At 39.2% G+C, this 23,939-nt stretch overlaps 1 protein-coding gene across 1 annotated transcript in view; it reads left to right on the plus strand.

Moving 5' to 3' along the window:
- Window positions 1-23,939, plus strand: part of GABBR2 (gamma-aminobutyric acid type B receptor subunit 2) — a 502,001-nt gene that overhangs the window by 94,044 nt on the left and 384,018 nt on the right. Inside the window, exon 2 of the mRNA XM_075705561.1 lies at window positions 13,193-13,330. Coding sequence (XP_075561676.1) covers window positions 13,193-13,330 — 138 coding nt within the window. The remainder of the gene's footprint in view (window positions 1-13,192; window positions 13,331-23,939) is intronic.

The raw sequence follows: 23,939 nt of genomic DNA on the forward strand, positions 1-23,939 counted from the left end.
ATCTCCCTGTACTTTCAGGGCTGCTCCTTTTCTGCCTTTTGCCTCTGAGGCTCAACTTGGAGTCTGCTCCTTGTTGCAGCTAAGCCCATGACACCTCAGGTTTGTGTTAGTCTGCCAGTTCCCTTTAGGAATCTCTCTGTCACTGTCTGCCTTCCTGCCCTGTTCGGCACTCAGGAAGTGCTCATGTACGGGGGGAATGGACAGTGCAGCATTGTGGCACAATGATGTCAAGCATGGTGACACATTTGTCACAGTGGGTTTGAACAAGGAGTACGTTCATTCTCTCACGTGCTGCAGATGAATTTGCTACATTTTTTAAAATTTTTTTTAATTTAAAAAGTCCTTCTTTTTCACAGTATTCCCAGAAATGGGTGTTTGATTGGACTGCGTAGTTCTCCTGTGAATAACAGAGTTTATTGTGACAACTTGCATTGCATGAAATATGGTGGCCCATGGGATCAGGAGAAGGTTTTAGAGTGCTGTAGCCATTGCAGGCATATTCCACCCACTGGAGAAATCCGCTGTCAGGCATAACTAAGGCAAACCTAAATCACCATTCAAAATTTGGGTTTCAGCCTTGGAGAGAAAAAAGGTATTCTGGTCTCTGAGAAAAGGGAGCAAGGGTCCTAACTGATACTTGGATTTTGAGGGATTTTTGGTACCTGCTGACTGTGAAGCATTGTGCCTACTCACACGCTGAATGTCATTCTGTCTGGGTAGTGGTTAAAATAAAACTGTGTTCTCTCCATACTGTCTCTTGCCAGGCATTAAAGGAAAAAAAGTACGCTGTTTACCTGTGCTGGTATGCACTCCATACATTTCCAGCTTGAGACATATATAAAATGGTGAATTATTGTAGTCTGGTGCTGTGTTAATTTAAGCCAAATTAAAACATGCCATGAATTTCATTTGGCTTTTATGGGCTTACTTAAATGGTAGCTTATCCAAATGATCACACATTATTCCTCCTTAAATAAATTAGCTTAGCAGAGTTTTATTCACTATAGACAAAGTTCAACTGTTTTACATCACAGAAAGATTTTAATTAAAAGTCATAGACGTGTGTTGAAGAATATGACACTAGATTTTCTTGACCTTTGGGTCAAGAAATTTATTTTTGCTATTCTTAATTCATTAAGTACTTTTTAAACTCTTACTTTGTCAGTTGTATTGTTCTTCTGACCTGTTTCCAAAATTCTTGTTGGGGAATGAAAATAATAATAATAAAAAAATTTAAACAATATTGCTTCAGAAAAAGCCATGCTGGGAGCTACTTGTACCACTTAGCACTCTTCAGTGAAGAACATAATCCTCTAAAGGAAAAGAGTTTAATCTTATTTTCCAAAAATACCAGATGCTTTTTGACCTCTTATTAAAATTCAAATGTATTCTCAAGAACACCACAGGCATCCTTGTGATAGCTTAAGAGATCTTCTCACATTTTCCAGGTAAGCGACTTTCAGAAGCTGTAAGAAAAACTTCTGAAGGGCCTTGGAGTCATCTGTGCTTCTTGTCATCCCTGGTGAATGTTTATTTAGAAAATTCTGTGGTTGTACGCACTAAGAGACAGGCCCTGTTGCTGTATGACTGAGGCACATATGGGAGACTTTATTTCAGCATGACACTCTTAAAAAGAAAGCTGCTGAAGAGTTCTTTATCTATATCTTCTCACACTCAGAATAATGTCTTACTTTTCTGACATGAAATTAAAATATCAAGAAAGATTTTTTTTTTTTTTTTTTTTTACCCTTATAAAACTGTTATCTTTTTCAGGAGTGAGTAGGTCATGGGAAAGAAAGAATTCCTATAACAGACTTCCCCCACAACTGATTCCTGCTGATTACTGAGGGCCAAGTGATTTTTCAAAATATCTTTGCACTCCTATCTCAGTTTCAGTTGCAGCTTATTACTCAAGAGTGGGGTGCCAGGCATATTGCTGTTACTTGTTTTGTGCTAGTACACTTCCTTTTTCTTCTTCTACAAGAGCTTCCTGATTTGTTATTTATAAATTTGAATTTTTTCCTTCTATATTTTCTTCTCTTACTTCAGTCCCTCCTTTTATTTGCTGCAAAGAACATAGCTGCCGTTAAAAGGAGTTTCAGCATTTTACGTACACAACAGTTTTCAGTGTACTGAAAAGCAGCAAGTTAACAGTTTGGAGATGGTGACCCTTCCCTGCATTAGGTGATTTTTTTTTTCTTTTTTTTTTTTCCTTCTCCCAGAATGACCTGGTGTCATGGTCTAACCCCAGCCAGCAAGGAACTGCCACACAGCTGCTCGCTTGCTCCCCCTTTGGGTGGGATGGGTGAGAGAATCAGAAAAGTAAAAGTGAGAAAACTCTTGGGTTGAGATAAAGGCAGTTTAATAGGTAAAGCAAAAGCCATGCACGCGAACAAAGCAAATCAAGGAATTCACTCACTACTGCCCATTGGCAGGCAGGTGTTCAGCCATCTCCAGGAAAGCAGGGCTCCATCGCACGTAATGGTTGCTTGGGAAGACAAACACCATCACTCCGAACATCCCCCTCCTTCCTTCTTCCTCCCACAGCTTTAGATGCTGAGCATGAAGCCATATGGTCTGGAATATGCCTTTGGTCAGTTGGGGTCAGCTGTCCCGGCTGTGTCCCCTCCCAGCTTCTTGTGCACCCCCAGCCTACTTGCTGGTGGGGTGGGGTGAGAAGCAGAGAAGGCCTTGACTCTGTGTAAGCACTGCTCAGCAGTAACTAAAACATCGCTGTATTATCAACACTGTCTCTAGCACAAGTCCAAAGCACAGCTCCATACTAGCTACTATGAAGAAAATTAACTTCCAGCCAAAATCGGAACACCTGGGAAAAAAAATCCTCCTATTAAAACCAAGTACATAGTCAAGAGTAGATATAAGAAAAAGAGAACATTGTTAAAACTCAAGTTTTTAAAGGCAGTTTCACAAAGTTTATTTTACTAAACATAGCATGAAGTACTTCTGTATTGTTTTGATTTATTATTTTTGATTGTTCTTGCTGAAAGTCTGTCCTGGTTTCCGCTGGGATAAAGTTAATTGTCTTCCTAGTAGCGAGCATAGTGCTGTCTTTTGGATTTAGTGTGGGAATAATGCAGATAACACACTGACGGTTTAGTTGTTGCTGAGTACTGCTTATGCTAGTCAAGGACTTTTCAGCTTCCCATGCTCTGCCAGGTGCACAAGAAACTGGGAGGGGGCACAGCCAGGATAGTTGATCCAAACTGACCAAAGGGCTATTCCATACCATGTGACGTCATGCTCAGTATAGAAACTGGGGGGGGTTGGCTGGGGGGCATAGATTGCTGCCTGGGGACTGGCTGGGCATCGGTCAGCAGGTGCTGATCAATTGCATTGTGCATCACTTGTTTTGTATATTCTTTTATCTTTGTTGTTATTATTTTCTCCTCTTCTGCTGTTCTATTAAACTGCCTTTATCTCAACCCACAGGATTTACTGGGTTTTCTTCCAGTGCTCTCCCCTATCCCACTGGGGTGGGGAGGGTGCGCGAGCAGCTGTGTGTGCTTAGTTGCCAACTGGGGTTAAAGCACAACAAAGTCGTATCTTTTGTAGGGCTCATACGTAGATCTGGACGAGAAAACCAAATATCTTATTTAAATGTAATCACATACATCTTTTCACTTTTGTGACTTCTTCCCTATATTCTAAAAAGCACAGGGAATGGAATGAAAGGATATCTGATCAAAATATTCCAACAGAGTGTAACTAGATCTGGTATGATCTATGAAAACATAGGCTATTTATGGTAGTGTAATAATAAATGGTAAGGAATGAAGGGAAGAAAAAGAAGATGAGGCGAGTACAAAATTGAACAATTGACACTAGTAGCTGTGTGTTCAACCAGCCAAAATTATCTCCCTTAGCTCTTCATTTTGTACTTGAGCTGCAACTGGCAAATGCCTTGTAAATCTACTACAGCACATCTCTTTCAAAATGAGAGGCAACAAGATAGTAGGTTGCATCAATAAATTTAAGTGATAATGATCTTGGGGCTCAGGTGTCTGAAACAATTAGCACCCTTTGAGGTTACTTAAATGCAAAGATACAACTGATTTCCTGGGGGAATTTTAAAAATACTTTTGATGCAAATAAAGAACAGAGATATTTTCCTCATTTGTTGAATAATTAAAATTAATTCTTTGTTTTGTTAGAAATCATTGCAATGTTGAACTTTGGTAGAAATTGGAAAAGCTGGAGAAAACTAAGTCAGTTTCTTCTCAACAACAGGACATGTTCTATTTTTTTTCTAAACATCTTCAAATATATTATTTTTCCTACACTATTCCTCTGGACTTCTATGCTTTTCTGTAATTCCTGTTATTTCCATAAAACATAATAGCAGTGGAGCAGTATAGGTTTTGTAGGGAGGGAGAAGCAGAAGTAAGCAAGGCATTGGTCTCCCTGTTAATACTGAATGTACCAAAATATCTGATAAGTGTTTGAGCACTGGGATGTCAGCAGAAAAAATACAGTACTAAGACTTAGTTTTGCTTTTTACACATTTATGCTGTAAAACCGTGAATGTCCACATGCAGCTTTCACGATATTTGGAAACATTTCTAATTCAGGATGTTACTGTGTGTGTGAACTTTCATCCATTTTAATCAATGCTGGTAATTAGAAAACATCTGTAAAACTGCCTTGTGTAATATTATTGGATTGATACAGAAGTGAATGAGTTAAATAACATGGACTGTATGTTGTGGGTAAGCAAATATAGTGTGGATGTTATAAAATCCCTTCTGGCCCAGCAGTGTTTGAATCAACACCAATTTGATTCTGGTTAGATGATGGGTCCAGCTGCAGAATAATCCAGGTGAACTCAATAACTTATACTGTGGGACCTGACTAATTGCTCATATTGCACAATAGGAACTCTCTAAGGCCCAAATGTTAGCTTTCCATTAGCGATCCAGAATGAGATGTTAATGTTTTGAATTCATGTTCACCAACTTACAGAAGTCCTGGCCAGTATTACCTGAATTACAAATTTCATCAGTGTACGGCCCTAGAAAAACTTCTGCGTTTCATCAGCAGTAGAGCCAGAAGAAAAGGATACAGTGGACCCTATCTAAAACTACTCGGATGTGGGGTCCTCCATGGGCTGCAGGTGGATACCTGCTCCACCATGGATCTCCATGGGCTGCAGGGGCACAGCTGCCTCACCATGGGCTGCACCAGGGGCTGCAGGGGAATCTCTGCTCCGGTGCCTGGAGCACCTCCTCCCCCTCCTCGTTCTTCACTCATCTTGGTGTCTGCAGGCTGTTTCTCACATTTTTCTGATTCTTCTCTCACAGCTGCTGTGTGGCGTTTTTTACTCTTTCTTGAATGTGTTATCACAGAGGTTCCGCCAATGTCACTGGTGGACTTGGCTTTGGGCAGTGGTGGGTCTGTTTTGGTGCTGGCTGCAACTTGCTCTGCTGAACACAGGGGCAGCTCCTGGTGTCTTCTCACAGAAGCAACCCCTGCGGCGTCCTGCTACCAAAACCCTGCCATGTAGACCCAATACAGAATCATGAAATGGAGTGATCTTCGTATCAGAAATGTGCAAAATGTTTCTTGATGATCTTCTGAATTTCTCTCTGTGTAACAGTTACAGATCAAGAAAAGGCTTCAACTTTCTTTGAGGAAAGACTTCCATTTCCAAGCTGAAAGAGCGTTTACTGTGAAAAGAGGAAGTCAGTTCTATCGCTGCATATTTTATCATGGTGGAAACTTAGACAATGTTAATTTTGATTACACAGGATTTATCTACTTGCTATACTCCAACTCCATTTCATATTGCAGTTCTTAAATTGGAGTCCTCCAGTGTAAATGTTATATACTCAAAGAATAGTAATATATCATATAATTTTTTTTTTAAAATAAATGAAAAACAATGGAGAAAGTATATATACTCCTCTTATAAGAAGGGATGGAAAATTTTTGTTTATCTTGCTGGGTTCCTGAATAGACTCAGTTCCCAAATAGTGAACCAAGAAAAAGAAAACACTGTTGAGCAAGAAGCTGAGCCTTCACAAGGTGTTTAGACAGTCTCTTAGGCAATGAGGTGACAGAAGCGTGAGTGGTCACCCTTCCTGTGGAATCAGTGACTTAAGAGGCAGGTGGTACCTGAGGCAGAATAAAAGCTGTTAAATGGGATACCAAGCACCAGTACTGTAGTGGTAACACTCTGTAAACTATTCCCTGTACAGCAGGCAGGATCAGATAAAGACGTTGCTAGGTAAAGGCTCAAAGTGCATCAAGAAGTGTCAAGGTAAGAGCGTTAATTTAATGGGAAATATTTCACTGAAGAGTTTAAGTTCTTCTCTGCTGTGTCCATTCTTTCTAAACCAAAATGAAATCTGATTGATAGTAGTTAAAATATGATAGAGAAATCATATACAGAAGAGCCCACAGTTTGGGATGAATTAACTTCAGTTTTAAGATACAGAAGTTTGGTGTAGTTGTTGGAGGGGGTGTTGCTTTTGTTTTTGTTTTCAAATATAGAACACGGGAATGACTACAGTGGTTCACACCACAACTTGGTGCAAGTATTCAGCATTGTCCTGGAACAGATGATCTGTAGGACAGGACAGGGCAAGCATTTAATCCTGCTTTCCCACAACACTGTCCTAGCCACCAATGATCTGTGATTCAGGAGGTCCCTGAGAAAATTACTGTCTCTCTATTACGAAGTTTGGGATTGTTTTTTTGATCTGTGAACTAGTCCCATTCATTTTCATGTACTTGCGAACTTTTAACATTCATAACATTCCCTGGCAAGACATTTCACACCTACTTCACACGGTGTGAACAAGTTTAGAACAAATGAAAGGAAGTGCTTTTTCTTTCACTGGAAAATTACATTGTCACTGGATGTTGTGGTTGTCAAAGTGGTGGTTCCAAGAGTAGTTGTACAAACTCATGGAAGGAAAAATCTAGCTACAGCAATTAAATGCAAAAATAGAATTTCCGGCTCTGAAAGTACCTAACCTGCAGATACTGGAAAACAAAGAAGATACCTCAGGAGAAACATGCCCTGCCCATAAACCCAGGCACTGGATGTTAACCTGATTGACCTTTGTTGTAGTTCAGAACAGCTGTCTATATGTTCTTCACTGAATTGTCTGTATTGCCTGATGACTTTAAAGAAGTGAATGAAAAATCAGACAAAAACCATGTTGGTGTTCCTCATCTCTTAGCTCATTTCATGCTGATAGTCTAACATAGAGTTAGTTCCTGAGCAAGATTTTGTAGAAGATAGGAATTTATACCTCTGTTCTCTCTCTTCAAGGAAGTCTCATCATATATTTATGAGCACTTGCTTCTCTTTCTGATGATATTCAGTGCAGAGTGCCCTGAAAGCTCTCATATCACTTGAAAAAGTTTGATATTTCATTATGCAGATGAGAGCTGTTGGTTATTCCCTCTTATCATAAAGGATCTCTAACCTCAGTAGTCAGTAGCTCAATAGATACCAAAAATGTTCCTCAGGTTTACTTTCACTCAGACAAGTAGAGTTGTGCCAGAATATAACTAACTGAGAAACAGCTGGACATAGCTATCCAACAGCTAGAAATCTAAATATAATCGTGCATCTGACCAGTGCATCAGTTCACAATAGTTCTCATTGCTAATGTGAATCTAACGAGATCAGTTAAATTACAAGTATCTGCTCTGCTGCCAGTCCTGTAATTACTCAAACCTGTCAATGTTATAGGAGTCAGCAAAGCTTCAGGTATCAGACCCATATGAATTTCTATTCTGTGCACTAAGGATTTGCACTGTGTCACACTTATGGCCCTGAGGGTTTGAGTACACACCCCGCTATATCTCTCTCTGTCTGCCAGAGAGCCTTCCTGGCAGCCGGCAACCCTCGTGAGTCAGTTCTGCTGCTTCTCCTGACTTCAGCGTGTCCTTCACGTGGGACATCCTTTCTCGCAGCTGCAGAGGGCCTTTGGAGAAGGTCTCGCTCATGTATTCAGCTGCTGTACTGTTCTCTCCAGAAAGGTTTCTTGTCCTTGTGCATTCCTTATGCTTCAGGCAGTGCTTTCTCCCTCTTCATTCAGGTTCCTTTCTTGGTGGAGGAGGATAGTTTTATTTGCCAGCCTCTCCTTTGAAGAGGGTTCGGGAAGGTTAACGCTTCAATCCCCAAACTCATTCACCCCCTCTCCTATCCAGCAGTTCATCTGGCTGTCTTTCTTAATTAAAATAAGTGGTTCTGTTTCCTTGGAAATGGAAAGTATGCCTTTGTCCGGTGCCACATTAATCAGTCGTTGTCACAGTGAGAGGTAGGACTCTTCACAGACCTTTGCTTGGTGATTGGCTGGTATTTCTCCTTGTGAATTGTCCGTATAATCTGTAGCAAGTCAGTGTGTTAAGACATACATTTAATGTAATTATTTCATTAATATGTATGTTTGCTATTTATATGTGGCTTATTGCTGGCTTTTGGCTGAGACTAAGCACAGCAATTAATGTGTTTGGGGTGAGTGCTTCTCAGCCAGCTTCCTCTGAAGAAGGTTGTAGCACATAAATCACATGTCTTTGAAATTACAGTCAAAACTGTAAAACTACATTTCTCCAATGAAAGGTATTGCAACCACCCTCAGTGTTTCAATGTGCAGTCAAGATCAGCAGCGCAGCATGGCAGTCTGTTTTCATATATGAGTCGAAAGTGAGCTGGCTGCAGTTCAGCTCAGCAAAACAGAGAAATTGATGACTATTTAGGTGAAAGAATAAAACTATCTAGCAAAAGCAGTGTTGGCTCCTTGGGGTGATGTTTTTCATCATTTAAGTTTGTGACTTTTTATGAGGGATTCTTTCCCCTTTCTTTCTGTTAGTCATGCTCCAATTAATAAGCCAGTCAGCTTCTTGTCATCCACATGTGGCCAGGACTTTCTAGCCTCTGCTTTTTAATGCGGATTTTGGTTCTTATGCAGTCCTTTGTTGTATTGTAATTAGATTGCTGCATAGCGTTGCTCCTGGATCTAGTTGTAGTTATGTGGTGACAGCAGTTCAAGAACTCATTTTGTTATTATATGGTGGGAATTTCAGTGGTGCATGTGCTTGTTGTCTTTCAACAAAGTTGCCCACTTTTAGGGTTCTGTATGTAAGATTTGCCAATAGAAGATCATGAGCAGCAATGGTGGCCTTCTGGGATCTTTGAAAAAGTCATGTTGTGAAAAGGGCTTTGGGAACTCACTAAGGATACGTTCCTCAGACTAGAGGCAGGAAGAAACCTTTTCCAAGTGCTTGTCTGTCTGGCTTGGTAGGGCTATTATTTTTATCTGAATGTTTATTTTTTAATGCTTGTGACAGGCTGTTCTGTTGCTTGCAGGGAAGAATGTTATACACAGTGTATGTTGTGAAATGTGACATTAAACAAATGTGAGAGTCTGCTTTCTCCTATCTTTCTCATTTTTACTTTCTTTTCTGTCCAGTTATGGCCAGCCACAGTATTAAGTTCTTTTTCTTTCTCTCTGAGGCGTACTTTGGACTATTTTGGCTGTTTTGCTGAAGGAGTTGACTCCTGTAATTATTTGTGGTGGCCTATAAGGGAGAGAGATCAGACTAGACAGGAAGAAAGTATGAAGATGAAAACATGGTAGGCTTTTAACTTAATCGCATTGAAGAAAAGCCCATTGTACGTTATTGTGCGTACTTTGGATTGATCAGTAATATATCTCGGCAGCGTGAACATTTCACTTTGGGAGAGACGAATAAAGTTTTCAGCATACCTTCCCAAGAGATTGCTGTGTGATTGAGAAAGTGTTGTTTTCATGCAAGTATCTTTATAAACATGAAAAGATCAAATAAATAAGAAAGAAAAAGCATTATTATAAATAGCAATTCTGGACCTCCCAGCAAATCGACCTACCAGGAACCTTAACTGCATAAGGTTACTTTACTGCAGTGAGAAACAATTTGTAGAAAAATAAAAGTTGCATCAGTGTTTTTTTGATGTAAGGGTGAATCTTATAATGAATTTTACTTAAGATAACAGACCGTAGGTCTTTATTGTTTAGAATACAGAATTTTATTTCTCCATAACTTTGTATATACGTAGCACTTCATGGGCTACGGCTTCTGACTGTTATTTTACTATCAACATTCTCCTTATTTCATATATGACTTGTATCCTTCGTAAACTGTTATTCAGTGATACATTGAAAACATGACATAACAAAAAAAAAATTAAATTAACTGGTTTTAAGTTGGTATGAAAACCAGTTCAACAATCTCTGTTGCTGCAGCTTGAAGTGGTGAAGTGGATGAGGGCAAAGATTTGGCTAAATGTCAGTTAAGTTAAGATACTGAAGGCTCTAGTGTCCTTGGCTGCTTCTAAAAGTAAAGAAGTAACTGAGCCTTCTAGTTGTGCTTGGAATAAACTGATCTTTAACTAGGGGGTGGAGGAGTAAAACCAGAAGGACAGTACTTATTCCAGTAATCACAATCTTAATTCCTCCACAATGTGAGCTTGCCACCAATCCATCAAACTGCCAAGGGAGCATCTGCCACACTAATTTTTTTTTTTTTCTGTAATAAGGAAAATGTTTTGCTATATTATGCAATTTTAAAAAGTCTATGCAGTAAAAATCTGTATCTGTTTGAATAAGTGGGAGCAGATAGAATGCAAATAGACTAATCTTTTCTTTTAGCATATTAATTCAGTAAGAAGATTAATAGAAGCTTGCAAACTTAGTCAAAATCTTTATTATCTCAACAGAAAGCAATGCAATTACTACTTGGATGCTGATAGCAAGTGAACTGTTTTTTTGAATTGTCATAATGAAATATTGGAGGCTGGTGTATGATAGTTCTTATAAAGACTATGTTTGAGGAAGACTTTATAGAGGAGGCAAAAGAGGGCAGAAATTTTTTTTCCAAAAATAGTTAAAGAAGTGGCTACTAGTGGAGCAGTGGCAGCTACCGTTGTAGCCTGTTGGCACTCCTGACTTCCAGTACAGTTTGGAATCAAATTCTTAACTTCAGGTATATGTTTTATTAATACTCTGCTGCAAGCTCAGGAATTAAGCCATGACTACATAAGTTATTATGAATGATTGATACTACTCCATTCAAGGACTGATATTGATATCTTTTGCAATACTGACTAGCATCACATGTTGTTTCTTAGCTTTCAGTCCTGGTCTCAGTTTATGCTAAAATTCTTTACCACTGAAATAGTGATCAAACTAATTATCAGAGAAGCCCAGAATAAGTCAGGTTGGAAGGGTTGTCAGGAGGTCATTTTGAGCAGTCTTCTGCTCAAAGCAGGGTGAGCTATGAGAGCAGGCCAATTAATTCTTAACACTTTAAAAGAATATTCTTTTGGTTTTTTTGAAGACTTTGTGATATCCTTCTAAATAACAGGCTCTCTACTATATATTTTTGCACAGAATACTGAGGTTGGACCTTAAAGAGAGGTTACTTAGGAGTCTTCATTAGAGACAGAACTTTCTTTACAGAGATCACGAGTAGTGTCAAACTTTGCTCCAGCTATGGAAGTCCTGACGATATCTGGTGTTACATTCTAAATTTTGCTTTGGGAAATGGTAGCTCTGAATGTAGACTAGGTTTCAGACAATGATTTTTTGTTAGGGCTTTTTTATTTTTTGTCCAATGTTATTTTTTGTCCAATGTTTATTTTTTGTCCAACCTGATCTCCTTCTATGACCTGGTGACCCGCCTGGTAGATGATGGAAAGGCTGTGGATGTCATCTACCTCGACTTTAGCAAAGCTTTTGACACCGTCTCGCATAATATCCTCCTCGGGAAGCTGGCAGCTCACGGCTTAGACAGGCATACTCTTCGCTGGGTAAAGAACTGGTTGGGTAGCCGAGCCCAGAGAGTAGTGATAAATGGTGTTAAGTCCAGTTGGCGGCCGGTCACGAGCGGTGTTCCCCAGGGCTCTGTTTTAGGGCCAGTCTTGTTCAATATCTTTATCAATGATCTGGATGAGGGGATCGAGTGCACCCTCAGTAAGTTTGCAGACGACACCAAACTGGGTGGGAGTGTCGATCTGCTCGAGGGTAGGATGGCCCTGCAGAGGGACCTGGACAGACTGGATCGATGGGCCGTGGCCAACTGTATGAGGTTCAACAAGGCCAAGTGCCGGGTCCTGCACTTCGGTCACAACAACCCCATGCAACGCTACAGGCTTGGGGAGGAGTGGCTGGAAAGCTGCCTGGCCGAAAAGGACCTGGGGGTGTTGGTCGACAGCCGGCTGAACATGAGCCAGCAGTGTGCCCAGGTGGCCAAGAAGGCCAACAGCATCCTGGCTTGTATCAGGAATGCTGTGGCCAGCAGGAGCAGGGAGGTGATTGTCCCCCTGTACTCGGCGCTGGTGAGGCCGCCCCTGGAATACTGTGTCCAGTTTTGGGCCCCTCACTACAAGAAAGACATTGAGGTGCTGGAGCGTGTTCAGAGGCGGGCAACGAAGCTGGTGAAGGGTCTGGAGAACAAGTCTTATGAGGAGCGGCTGAGGGAACTGGGGTTGTTTAGCCTGGAAAAGAGGAGGCTGAGGGGAGACCTTATCGCTCTCTACAACTACCTGAAAGGAGGTTGTAGTGAGGTGGGTGTTGGTCTCTTCTCCCAAGTAGCTAGCGATAGGACAAGAGGAAATGGGCTTAAGCTGCGCCAGGGGAGGTTTAGACTGGAAATTAGGAAAAATTTCTTTACGGAAAGGGTGGTCAGGCATTGGAACAGGCTGCCCAGAGAGGTGGTGGAGTCACCATCCCTGGAGGCGTTTAAAAAACGGGTAGATGTGGCACTTCGGGATATGGTTTAGTCTGGTCTACCCTTGATTAGTCTAGAGTGGGCTTGGTAGTGTAGGTTAATGGTTGGACTGGATGATCTTAAAGGTCTTTTCCAACCTAGATGATTCTATGATTCTATGATTCTATGATTCTATGTTGGTATCAAAATTCAGATGTTGCAGCTTTGGCTTGGATGGAAGACATAAAGGGTTTTGAATGATGTAAGGAGGGGTTTTCCTGTTCTTTTACTATAGCACATTAGGGGTCCAGAACAGAGTGCTCCAATTTTTCATGTTTGGACCTTAAGATATTATATATTGTACGATTTTTACATCAGTGCAATCCCTGAATTTTTTTCCTGCCCAGTAGTTTATTTCTTAGTTAATTGCATTGTGACATTGAATATTGCCTCTTTTTTGTTTTTCCAGTGTGACAATGCAAAAGGACTCAAAGCCTTCTATGATGCAATAAAATATGGACCTAATCATCTGATGGTTTTTGGTGGCGTATGCGCAACAGTTACTTCTATCATTGCTGAATCTCTAAAGGGATGGAATTTGGTTCAGGTAAGGCATGGAATGGAATATATTCAAATGCTGACTATCTGATATCTCTATCATTTTTTAAATTTAGAAACTTAGTATTGGTTGCTTTTCAAGCTTAACATTTTGTGTAATTAGTATATCTCAGTTTTGAAGGTCAGTGAAGTTATGTGTAAAGAAGAACGGCTACTTGTGTATAGTACTAGATTTTAAGGCTTGACATTGTGCTTAAAACGCCTGTGAGTATGGGGCAGCAGTCTTGTGTCTCAGTGGATTAATTAAATAAAATTAATTTAATGTGTCTCATGCAACCTAAATGAAATGAAGTTCAGTCATGGTAGGTGACCAAATCTAGGACTTATCCAAAGTTAGCGGAAAGAACTTGTCAGGCCTTAAATTATGGTACACTGGGGTCTTTACCTGGTCTCTACTCAGTCATAATGCAGTAATTTCTATTGACTTTAAAAGTGTTCGAAGTGCATAAATTGTAAGTAGTAACTGGGTACTTATCTCAGTATTTGACTCACAAAGCACATTTATTCCCAGCTGTTCTTCTTTGTGACTTTCTCTCAAAGGTCAAGTTTGTGGAAAGGTTCTCTCTGCTGAGGAATCAGAATTTATTAATACTAATCTTTAAAATGCAGATGATAACAGCATGATTTTCTTTATTTCTTCAATCATTTGTCCAGTGATGATCTTTGGATTGATGGCTGTTCATGCAAGGTAGACAGCCAGTTTGGCTTTTCAGCTGTGGAAGTGCCCTGGCTTCCTACTCAATAAACATATTGCCCGAAGATAAGTTTGTATCATTTTTATTAAAATAAACAGAACATTCTATAGCAAAATAATTAAATAATAATATATAACAATTACCTGAGGTTTCAGTTACAAACAGACTCCTCTTTTCCACCTGGAATACTCACTGAGATTAGTGCAGAATGAACAAATGAGGCATAATTAAGTTTGTGAAGAAGATGATGATCAGAGTACGAATGGGAAAATCTTAGGAGGATAATTAAAGTAGCTTGTTAACTCTGTTTGCAATGCTTGTCATATCAGATTTTTTTTCTTATGCTTCAGGATTTTTTCTGATGTGAAAAACATCAGTTCTACTATGGAAACAAAATAATAGTGTATCTCTGGGGATAGCAGAGGAAGCAACAGAAATCTTGAAACTGTTGTTTAACACTCTCTTTTAAAAATTGCCTAGTCCATGGCCTATAATGAAGTATGCGGCTGGAGCTCTGTTTTTTGGAATTTGTCACATGGAACTTCCAGATGATGTAGGATGTTTTAAGGAGTTGGATTTCATTGTGCTAAATCCTTTTCATTTGCAGTCAAGTTCTGCCTGCTAAGGTCTGAAAATCAATTTGTTAATGCAGTTGCTCAGTCAATAAAGAAGGGCAATTAGAAAGCTTCTATTTCCTTTTAAATGCCTGAATTTGTCAATATATGTGTTAACTTATATAATGATACGAAGCTTTGCTACCAGACAGCATCTATTTCTTTGTATTTAACAATTACAGCTGTAACTAAGTCTTAAACATTATTAATGATATCGGTACATCAAGGCATTCTCTGCTGCTTGGGCTTAGTATCCTGCAGGCACTAGATAAATCCGCACATGGCATAACTCCACTTTGTGTCAGGTTTTTATATATTGATTGACTGAATGATGAAAGAACATGACACACAGTCATTCACAAGTCATTCACAAAGAACATGACAGTGTGGCAAGGCTTAGTGGATGGTATAGGAGGAAAAGAAACAGTCTAAATACAGTTTGTGAAAGTGTTATGTCATACGGTGACAGCAATATGTGTATCTGCAAATCAGCAGACATAGCATGTATAAGATAGTGGGGAAATGGAGTACAAATCCTTCCACTTCTCCAGACCCACTGTCATAAACATCTTTGATTAAAAGCATAACTTGAATAGAAGGAATAGATAGAAATCCGTAGTTCTCGGAAGTGGAGCAATAATACTCAGTCTGATAAAATACAAGACTGTCCTCCCTCAAAACTTGAAACTTCACCTCAGGGAATCACAGCAAACTCGCGTAACTAGTTATATGAATTTGTGATCATGATGAAGTCATTTTGTGTTGCAATCAAGAAGGAGGAAAACAGCATAGAGACAAAAACTAACCTGCCATTGTATTATTGAATAGAGGATATGTATTTGGATGTCTGATTCCATCGTTTTTTCCCTGTGTGTGCAGTCATGAAAACAGAGCTCTTAACCCTAGCAGGAGTATTTGATTTGATTTACACAGGCGTCATGTGGTTGAGCAAAGTGACAACTGTCTTCCACGCAAGAGAAATGTAGGATGATACTGATAGTACTGGAAGGAATAGGAAAGAAAAGGAAGATAACAGAATATAACAGCTGAAAAATTACTTTCCTTAGCAAATACGGTATGAGGTTGACTGCCTGCAAAACTTTCTGGAAGTCTTTTATCCCTGAATTGCAAGTTTCTGTGTGACTGCTTTTCCACTGTTTGGGGGAATTTTTCTTTTCTGCCTCTTCCTCATTCTCTCCAGTAAAAAGTCTCCAAAAACATGCAACAAAGTAAAAGGCAAAGACTACAAATGTGCTGGAAATTATCACATTGCATTTGCTACTCAGGCAATGTTACAGTAGTGATGAGAGCAGAAAAAAAAGGAAAGAAACTTTTGCAAGACAGCTTCAGTCTCTACTCTCCTCACTGTACGTTGTTGATAATGACACTGTCTTTTTGACTTCTACTTCACTGGTTAATTCAGTTCGCTGATGGCCTGCAACAATGTGAAATAGGGAAGACTATCAGAGGTTGAGAATAGTCTCAGCCTGAAGGTGACTTGCCTTATTTCTGTACCATATCTAAACAGAGGGTACTTTTCCTCCCCCATCTTGACAAATTTTGATTTACTTATGATCAGCAACAGAGTGGGAGATTCTGTTCTCAATTGGCTGCCTTCAACTGCTGGCTGATTTAATTATCTCTTACTGTAACAAAATTAATGATTTTTTAATGGAGCGTTTTGTATCTGTGGAAAGAGCAAGTTGTTTTAGCCTGCAAACACTTATGTCATTCTTAAGGGCTTTCACTGGGATATGCTAGGTGACACAACCTGCAAACTGTTCTCTGAACATGCATTCTCAGTAGGACAGATGCAGACACCCTTTCCTTAGCTTCTCAAATCCAACAAATGAAAAGCTTCCCCATGAGTAATCTCCGTATGCCAGTAGTCCTTACTTTATTGACTGACAGTCTGAGTGTGGGTTGAACACTGCATGTGTGGCTTTGATCTCCGGTCTGTGATGTGGAATCTGTTTCAACCTTTGGTATTTTGGTTAAAAAGTGCAAATAATATTCTGTGCATCTGACAGTGGGTCGTAAGAGCATGAAGGTATAATACTGGGCAGTTACTGTGCTGTAGAGGGAATATTTCAGTGTCAAATTCTTCTGGATTCATCTTATGTCCGAAGAAGAATCAATAGTATCTACAATATATTGCAAAAGACCAGTTATATATTTCATACAGTGAAGCATTCCTGCTAGCATCAAGGTAGTGCAAAACAAAGGAGATGGTTTGCAATTCAGTCTTTCTCTTCTTTTTCAGGATATCCAACTGTTTACCTCTCCACGTGAATTTCTTACAGTGGCAAAAGCATCTAATTTGTACAGATTGCTGTTTCTCCAATATTCCATTGTCATCTCTCATTTTTCCTGATTGCCATATTAACATAAACATTTAACTAGGATGAGGATTTTGACCAAACCGGTCATGTCTCTTAATTTGTATAGAATCATAGAATTATTTACGTTGGAAAAGATCCTTAAGATCATCAAGTCCAACCATCAGATTTGTTGTGAAACTCTTTCTCCATTTTGGAGATTTGTCTTTTTCTTTCATTGTGTGGCTTTCATTCTCTTACAGCCTGTTCGTTTACAATTTCCTTTAGCTCTGGAAATAAGCCTCTGCCAGAAACAAAGTATAAATGTTATTGCTTCCTTGGAATATCCTCTGTTTCTACATATTTAACGTAATTTAGTCATAACTGCTGGCTTCTAGGCAGGTAACTGCTACAAGTCATCCAGTGATTCGATCATTCAAAACAGAGAAACCATGTTTTGGATTCAGCATCTCACATGGGAAAGTTTTCTAAGAAAACTACAGGTACCCTAATCATGATGTATTACTCATTTTGTGGGCTGGACTTCCAGCAGATAGAAGTCTCCCATATTAATATAGGGCAAATTCACATGTTAGAAAGGGAAAACTCCTTTAGTTCTCTAGCTCAGTGTAGTTGAATATTAAAGAGCCTGCCCTGAGATTTGTTTATTATCGCAGAGATCCACAGGCATTCAAGATCCCATTTCTGCATTACCAGAAAGACTGCTGATGTTAAAGAAAATCAATGATGTTTCTAGTCCTTGGTTTCCTTCTAAAACAAGGCTGATGTGATTGCATTGTCAGTTCTTCTTAACAATTTCTGACCACTGGCCAATTGCAACCAAATTTTAACAAAGGATTTCCCAAAGATTATTAGCTTCTATACATTTCTGTGAAAATGAGCTGAAGAGGAGAGGGATCCACATGAACGAAGCGGAGACTGCAGTGTGAGCACAGAGATAGCTTGGAGCCAGCCATGACATGTGATGCTCCTAGTCCAGCTGTTGTTTACGGGAAGGGGACTGATTGCATTGAGAAGAGAGTTAAAAAAGCAGCAGCAAGTAAGCTGAGAAAATGCAGAGGAAGGGTGATGCCCAGAAGGATATGAAGTAGGAGCTGTGGTGCATGTTTTTGTGTTTGTAGAAGCTTGGGACACATGTATCTGTAGGAAACCAGGCTTTGTTAGCTGGCCCTGTTACTCATCAAAATTCTTGTTAATACAGAATTTCACAACTATATGCAGATTATAACCAGTATTTTTTAACACTTAATAATGCAAGTCATCCCAGAGGTTTCTATACTGGCCACTGAATGAAATTTCTTCTTGCTAATATCTGAATTTTCTAAGTCCTCTTGCTTGTTACCCAGAGCTCTGACATGGACACATAAATATTTGATAAAAAATGCGTTGCTTTTTGGTTTTTTTACATTCGTTGTCATGTTTGTTCCAGCACAGTGAGTTTGTGCTACTTTTGCCTTCACTGCACAATTTCCATGTATTATTAGTCTAAGCAATGAAAAGGGCATTTAAACCAGTCTTTTGCTAAGAAGATTAGCTACTTCTATCTATGAGATGCAGGCGGTCCCACTTGAACAGGCCTTTCTCCCACTGGGATATGACCCAAAGCACCACAAAACTAGAGCCTTCAGCTTCTTGGCCCACAATTCACCATCATAATTTTTTTTTTTTTCTCTTTGCTTTCCTATTTTATCTCCTGAGATTGGAGGGACTTTGTAGACTTTCTGTACTTGTGTTGTACTTTTAACACACAAAGTGTGCGAAGGGAACACCTCTTGAGGTCTTATTATATAAGGTGCAAACCTGATGACGTTCTGGTCTTGCTTTCGGGAGTTAGCTGAGCACATAAGGAAGTTTTGCTCACTTCACCATAGGAGTGCCCAGGAGCTCCTTAACAGGAAGAAAACACAGCAGGACTGACCTTCAGGCAGAGTTTCATGTGAAGTTTCTCCTCATTTGAGAGAAGCTCTGGTGAATTTGGAGGGAGACAGACCTTTTAGTTCTGCAAATTCTCCCCTTGATACAAGCTGCCAGCAGGAGCTCTGCTGTTATTGATGTGGCCCTCCTGAAGCTCTGTGGTTGCTGCTGGGGAAGAAAATGCATGGGGAGTTGAAACAGATGAGCAGTACCATACCTCCTAATTAGACTGTGTTTCTCTGTGTGTGGACGGATACGTACATGCACAATGTAGAGCAGACCTAGGCTTGGAAAGTTAGTTGTATATTCACCCTTAAACTTAGAGAAATTAATGCTGCAGTGCACCAGGGGAGACTAGTCTAGGGCAGAAGAATTAGTTTAGTGGCAAAAGTTCTTTCCTAATGGTAAAAACACTGACCCTGGTTCCTAGTGCATTATTTCAACTGTACCCCAGGGGAGACATTAGCATTACATTGCTGTTAATAGCAGAAATTTGGTCTGCAAAGTTTAAATTGAAAATTTCAGAAAATTTCCGGGCTGAGGTATGGTAAGAAATGCACCTGTATTCCTGTATTCCAAATGCACTGCAAAATTTAGTAGGACCTTCCTTTCCTTGCTTTCCATCATCTGCTTAAATGTATGAAATTGATTTACAGTGAGATGAGTTGGCTTAACCTGGCTTTCCATCAGTTTGAAATTGGCTTCTATCCAGTATTCACTTTATTTAGATACGATTAGCTGTTCTTTTTCATCTTGTTTGTGTTGTATTTCTCCTGTTGGAGAAAACAGCAAACTACAGTATACACTGTAGTTTTTGCCTTTGCTCTAAAGTCAGCAAGTTCAGTTCATTACATAAAGAGTGAATAAAAGCATTTTAATACGGCTCTAGATTTAGGTCAAAGCTGTTGAAGTCTGAACCTATACATTTATTCTAACTATTGTCTGCATGTTCTGACAGAAAAAAATATCTTCTTTATTATGTTTGATCTTAGCTGTTTGTCCATAATCATTCATTCACTTCCGCTTAGCATTGGATCAATAATATGGAATGAATGAGTTATGGTCTAGGGAACACACTGACTGGAAAGGCAAGGGTGTCACTTTGCCATGCAGTATACTTTGGGTTTGGGAAAACACATTTAATTCTGAACAAATCAGATATTCCCTCTCATCCTTATACTCCTCCCTTGAATCTGAACGGTCTCTTGAAGAAAAATAAAATACGTAAAAACCCCATAAACCCATAGTGTAACATACAAGCATTGATGTTTTTCCAAACACAGAGCCTTGTGTTTTAATGCTAGCTCAACTTATTGGTGAGGTAAGGTGTTTACAATATCCAACTTAATTTATTATCAGAATAAATAATGGCTGTATGTTTTGGGGTTTTGGTTTTTTTTTTCCCTTGCCTGCATAATTTTTTATCAAAGGATTCTGTCTCACTGCTTGTATTCCTCCCCGCTCTGCTTTTGGTAGTTTCTGTAGAATAAGGCTGAAGCCTTTTCTTGTGCGGCTTTTGCAGCCCTTCAGCTAGGATAGACCTGCCAGGTAGGATCTTATTCAGTTATCAAAATGTTTCAGGATTGCCCCTTGCAGCTATTGCTGCAGCTTACTTCACTCCTACAAAAGGTATCCCTTCATGTCCCCTGAGGCTGGTTTATTACTCTTTGCTGCTGCTTTTTCTGGAGGTGGTTTTGAGTAGTGGATGGGTGGTTTTGGTTGCCATCTCTTCCTTCTCTCCTCCTCCTTGTCTTGATATGATAGGCAGACTTAAGGTTTGCTTCTTTGGGAAATCACTTGTGGTTTAGCATCTTCACTATGCTGAATAAGGGGGACTGTGATATACACTGATTACTTTTTCAGATTTGAGATTTTTTTTATGGCACATTTTCTAGTACCCTCTCTGATGTCTGTTTTTTGTATGGTCCAATCTGCTCAACAGCGGTGCTGCTAAATTTCCTTCTAGCCTGTAGCTGGTCAGTATGTCTCCTCTTCACTTCCTCTGGGAAATGATTTGTGGGGATATATCTGTGTGACACTAACACCCCATTAATGATAATCTTTGATTTGATCCACAGTTCTGCCAGCCCAAAGAATCATCCTTTGATTCTCTAATCCCATTGCTTTCATTACTCTGTGACCCACAAACCTGGCTTGAAGTCTCCTATTGTTAGGTGGGAGCATTATTATAGTTTCTCAGCAATTGTAGCACTGAATTTTGAGCTCCCCTTCACATTTTTGCCTGTGCCTGACTTTACACAAATGTTGGGTTTATGTTTCTTATTTGAAAGCTTGCTCAGGGTAGTCAGATGCTAATTGGTTGCCTGTCTGTATATGATTTTTCTGCTTTAAAGGTTATATTGACTGAAAACTATCTCATTTCACTGAAAATATGATAACTTTGTCATTTTTTGGTTGGTTCTTGGCAATCGTTATTAACTTACCCCAAAATGTTCAGATTATAGTATTGTATTTCTGTGAATATTGAAACATTTCAAATATTCTAGAAAGTTGGTTTCAAGCTTCTTTTGCCACCAGTTCCCCAAATATGGTCCTTCTGATTATTTGCACCATACCTATAATTTCTGTAAAGCTGGAGTTGGTTGTTTTGGTATGCTGTTTGCCAGAGTGACTGCTTTCATTTGTTTCTGAAAGGCAAGGTTGAGTGTGTTCTACAAGACCAGCTTGCTGGCCTGTTTCTCAACAGCCACCTTGGAAAGCCCTAGGATTGCTTTCTCTCCAGTCCCTTTGACCAGCTTGGATTGAGTGGCCCTATATGAAGTTAAAAGCACCCTCTGCCATAGCTGTTGCTGTCCTTGGAACATACAAACGTGGCCACAGTAAGAAGGTAAATACAACTAAGTCAAGGCAGAATTGGTATGATAAAATGTGTTGCTTCATACTATTACTCCCACAATCTTAAATCCACTTCTTCATTTTGTTCGTTCTTAGTTTGATGTTTTTCTTCATGTTACTGTCCTATTATAGGACAAGGAAAGCTTTCTTATGTGGTAAATTGACCTGCTTTCCCCTGAATGCTGTTGTGACAGCAGTTACTTATTTACTTATTTTGAGGGATGGCATAATTCATACAAATTCAGCAACAGCAGCTCCTGGGCATAGTTCAAAGAATAAACCAAGCAGTTGCAAAAAGAAAGCACCTTTACATAATTTTGAAATTGAAATGAAATATTTATTGGCCTTTAAAACCAGAAAAAGCTTAATTATGCTCAATTGAAGAAATAATACATTGCTGATATTTTATAGAAAAGTAAGTGCTGAAGTACAAATCCTCATATAATATAAGCTTTTCTAAAGACCTGATTCTCAAGTGCACTGTAGTGTTCTCGGTATATGATCATCTAGTATTACGACCAGTACGGTATCCGTCTTATTTCTTGGTATTCTCAATACTCCATGCCTCTAGAGCAGTCCCTGGGGACTTGCAGATCTTGCCACATGCTTTCTCAAGGCATCAGTTAAGTTTCAACACAACTGGAGAAAAATAAGACCTATAAAACAAGGGATAGTTATGTTTTAATTGAACTTAAAGTGATTTGGAAACACATTCATTTCCTTTAGCCCTGGTTATCACAGATAGCAAAACCAGAATGTCAGCATCAGGGAAAACAGATATGATTGCTATAGCTTAAGAGCCTCCAGGCTTTGTTGGAAAAGTGCTAATAAATGCAGTAAATTGCTGCTGAAACAATCCATAGTTGGAGTAAGCAGGTTTGGTCCTAGGATTACCCTGAGAACAGGAATGTATTGCACAGCTCTTAAGCATAGACTTGTAATAAGGCATTTCCTTCTCCTTCTTGTCACTTTCAAGACTTATAGCTATAGCAAGCTTAAGTAACTGAGTCTAAACTTTTTTTTTTTAATGAAAAATAGTTCCACAATTGCACCTTTCTAGTCTTTCAGAACCTCTTTTTGGCTCTCTGTGTTGTAATCCTAACTGTAGCTGTAAATCCAGATTTGACTTCTCGCCTTGCCTTGATTTCATTCAGTTTTAGGAGATGAGTAGCTTGAAATTTCTGAACACTGTGTTAAGCTATGACACATTCTGGTCCTAATTCTCAGAGTAAAGGAAAATGTTTCCCCAGTGAAGTGTAGTCCTCATCTTCCCTTATTTTGCAGAAGTCCATTAGACTTTGTTATCTGATAGACAGCCTGTCACAAGCTGATTAATAAGCTACAGCAGGACTGACAGTATAACAACCATTAATATAACAACCATGTATTATGCTACAACACTAAGCTAGGAAACTTCTGTGGTCATTTATAATTAAGCTACTGTGAGGGCACAATATCTATCAGGATGTGGATTCATTATGTGGGTTTGTTTCCTGAAATTAAAAAGATTAGTGGCACGGCTTCTGAAGGGTTTGTTCAAATTCTTCAATATTCAGATGAGGGAATAAGGATATATGTGATTGGGGAGTGAAAGATCTCCAGTTCAGCCATCTAAAATATTGCATGAAATGCTTGGGAGCTACAACTTTGTATTCATTATTAAACATTGCCATGTTGACATAAAGAGAGATTTGTTCTTTAAAACAGAGCAAGAAAATTTTTCGTCATAACACTTTTGAAAACAAGAGCTTGTATAAGAGTGATGACAGTTTTAATTTGAAATAGTTTACAGTTACACATCAAAAGCTGGATGCTGGGTTTTGCTTTTGTAAACAAACTCCTAAACTGGATCCACTATTCTGTTTAAGAATATCTGTAATTGCAAGGAAAAGATCAGTTCTAGGAAAGTAGGATAGACTTGCAGCATTGATAATAATGGGGGTTTTTGCTATAAAGATATACTCATGCTAAAGAGATTATTTTCCTAATGTCTTTTGTTTAATGTGAACAATCAATCCAAAGATTTGTTTAGGTAAGCAGATTTGTATTGATTGTCTTTTGAAGGCTCTGAATGCTACTGAGAAAAGCAGGGTGACTGAGCAAGCAATAGTAGATTAGTAATAGATCAGTAATATGTTTAGCTCTTATTAACAAAATGAAAATCAAATAATAAAGAAGGT

Source organism: Pelecanus crispus, chromosome 2, assembly GCF_030463565.1.
Source record: "Pelecanus crispus isolate bPelCri1 chromosome 2, bPelCri1.pri, whole genome shotgun sequence".
In the NCBI taxonomy this organism is placed as follows: domain Eukaryota; kingdom Metazoa; phylum Chordata; class Aves; order Pelecaniformes; family Pelecanidae; genus Pelecanus; species Pelecanus crispus.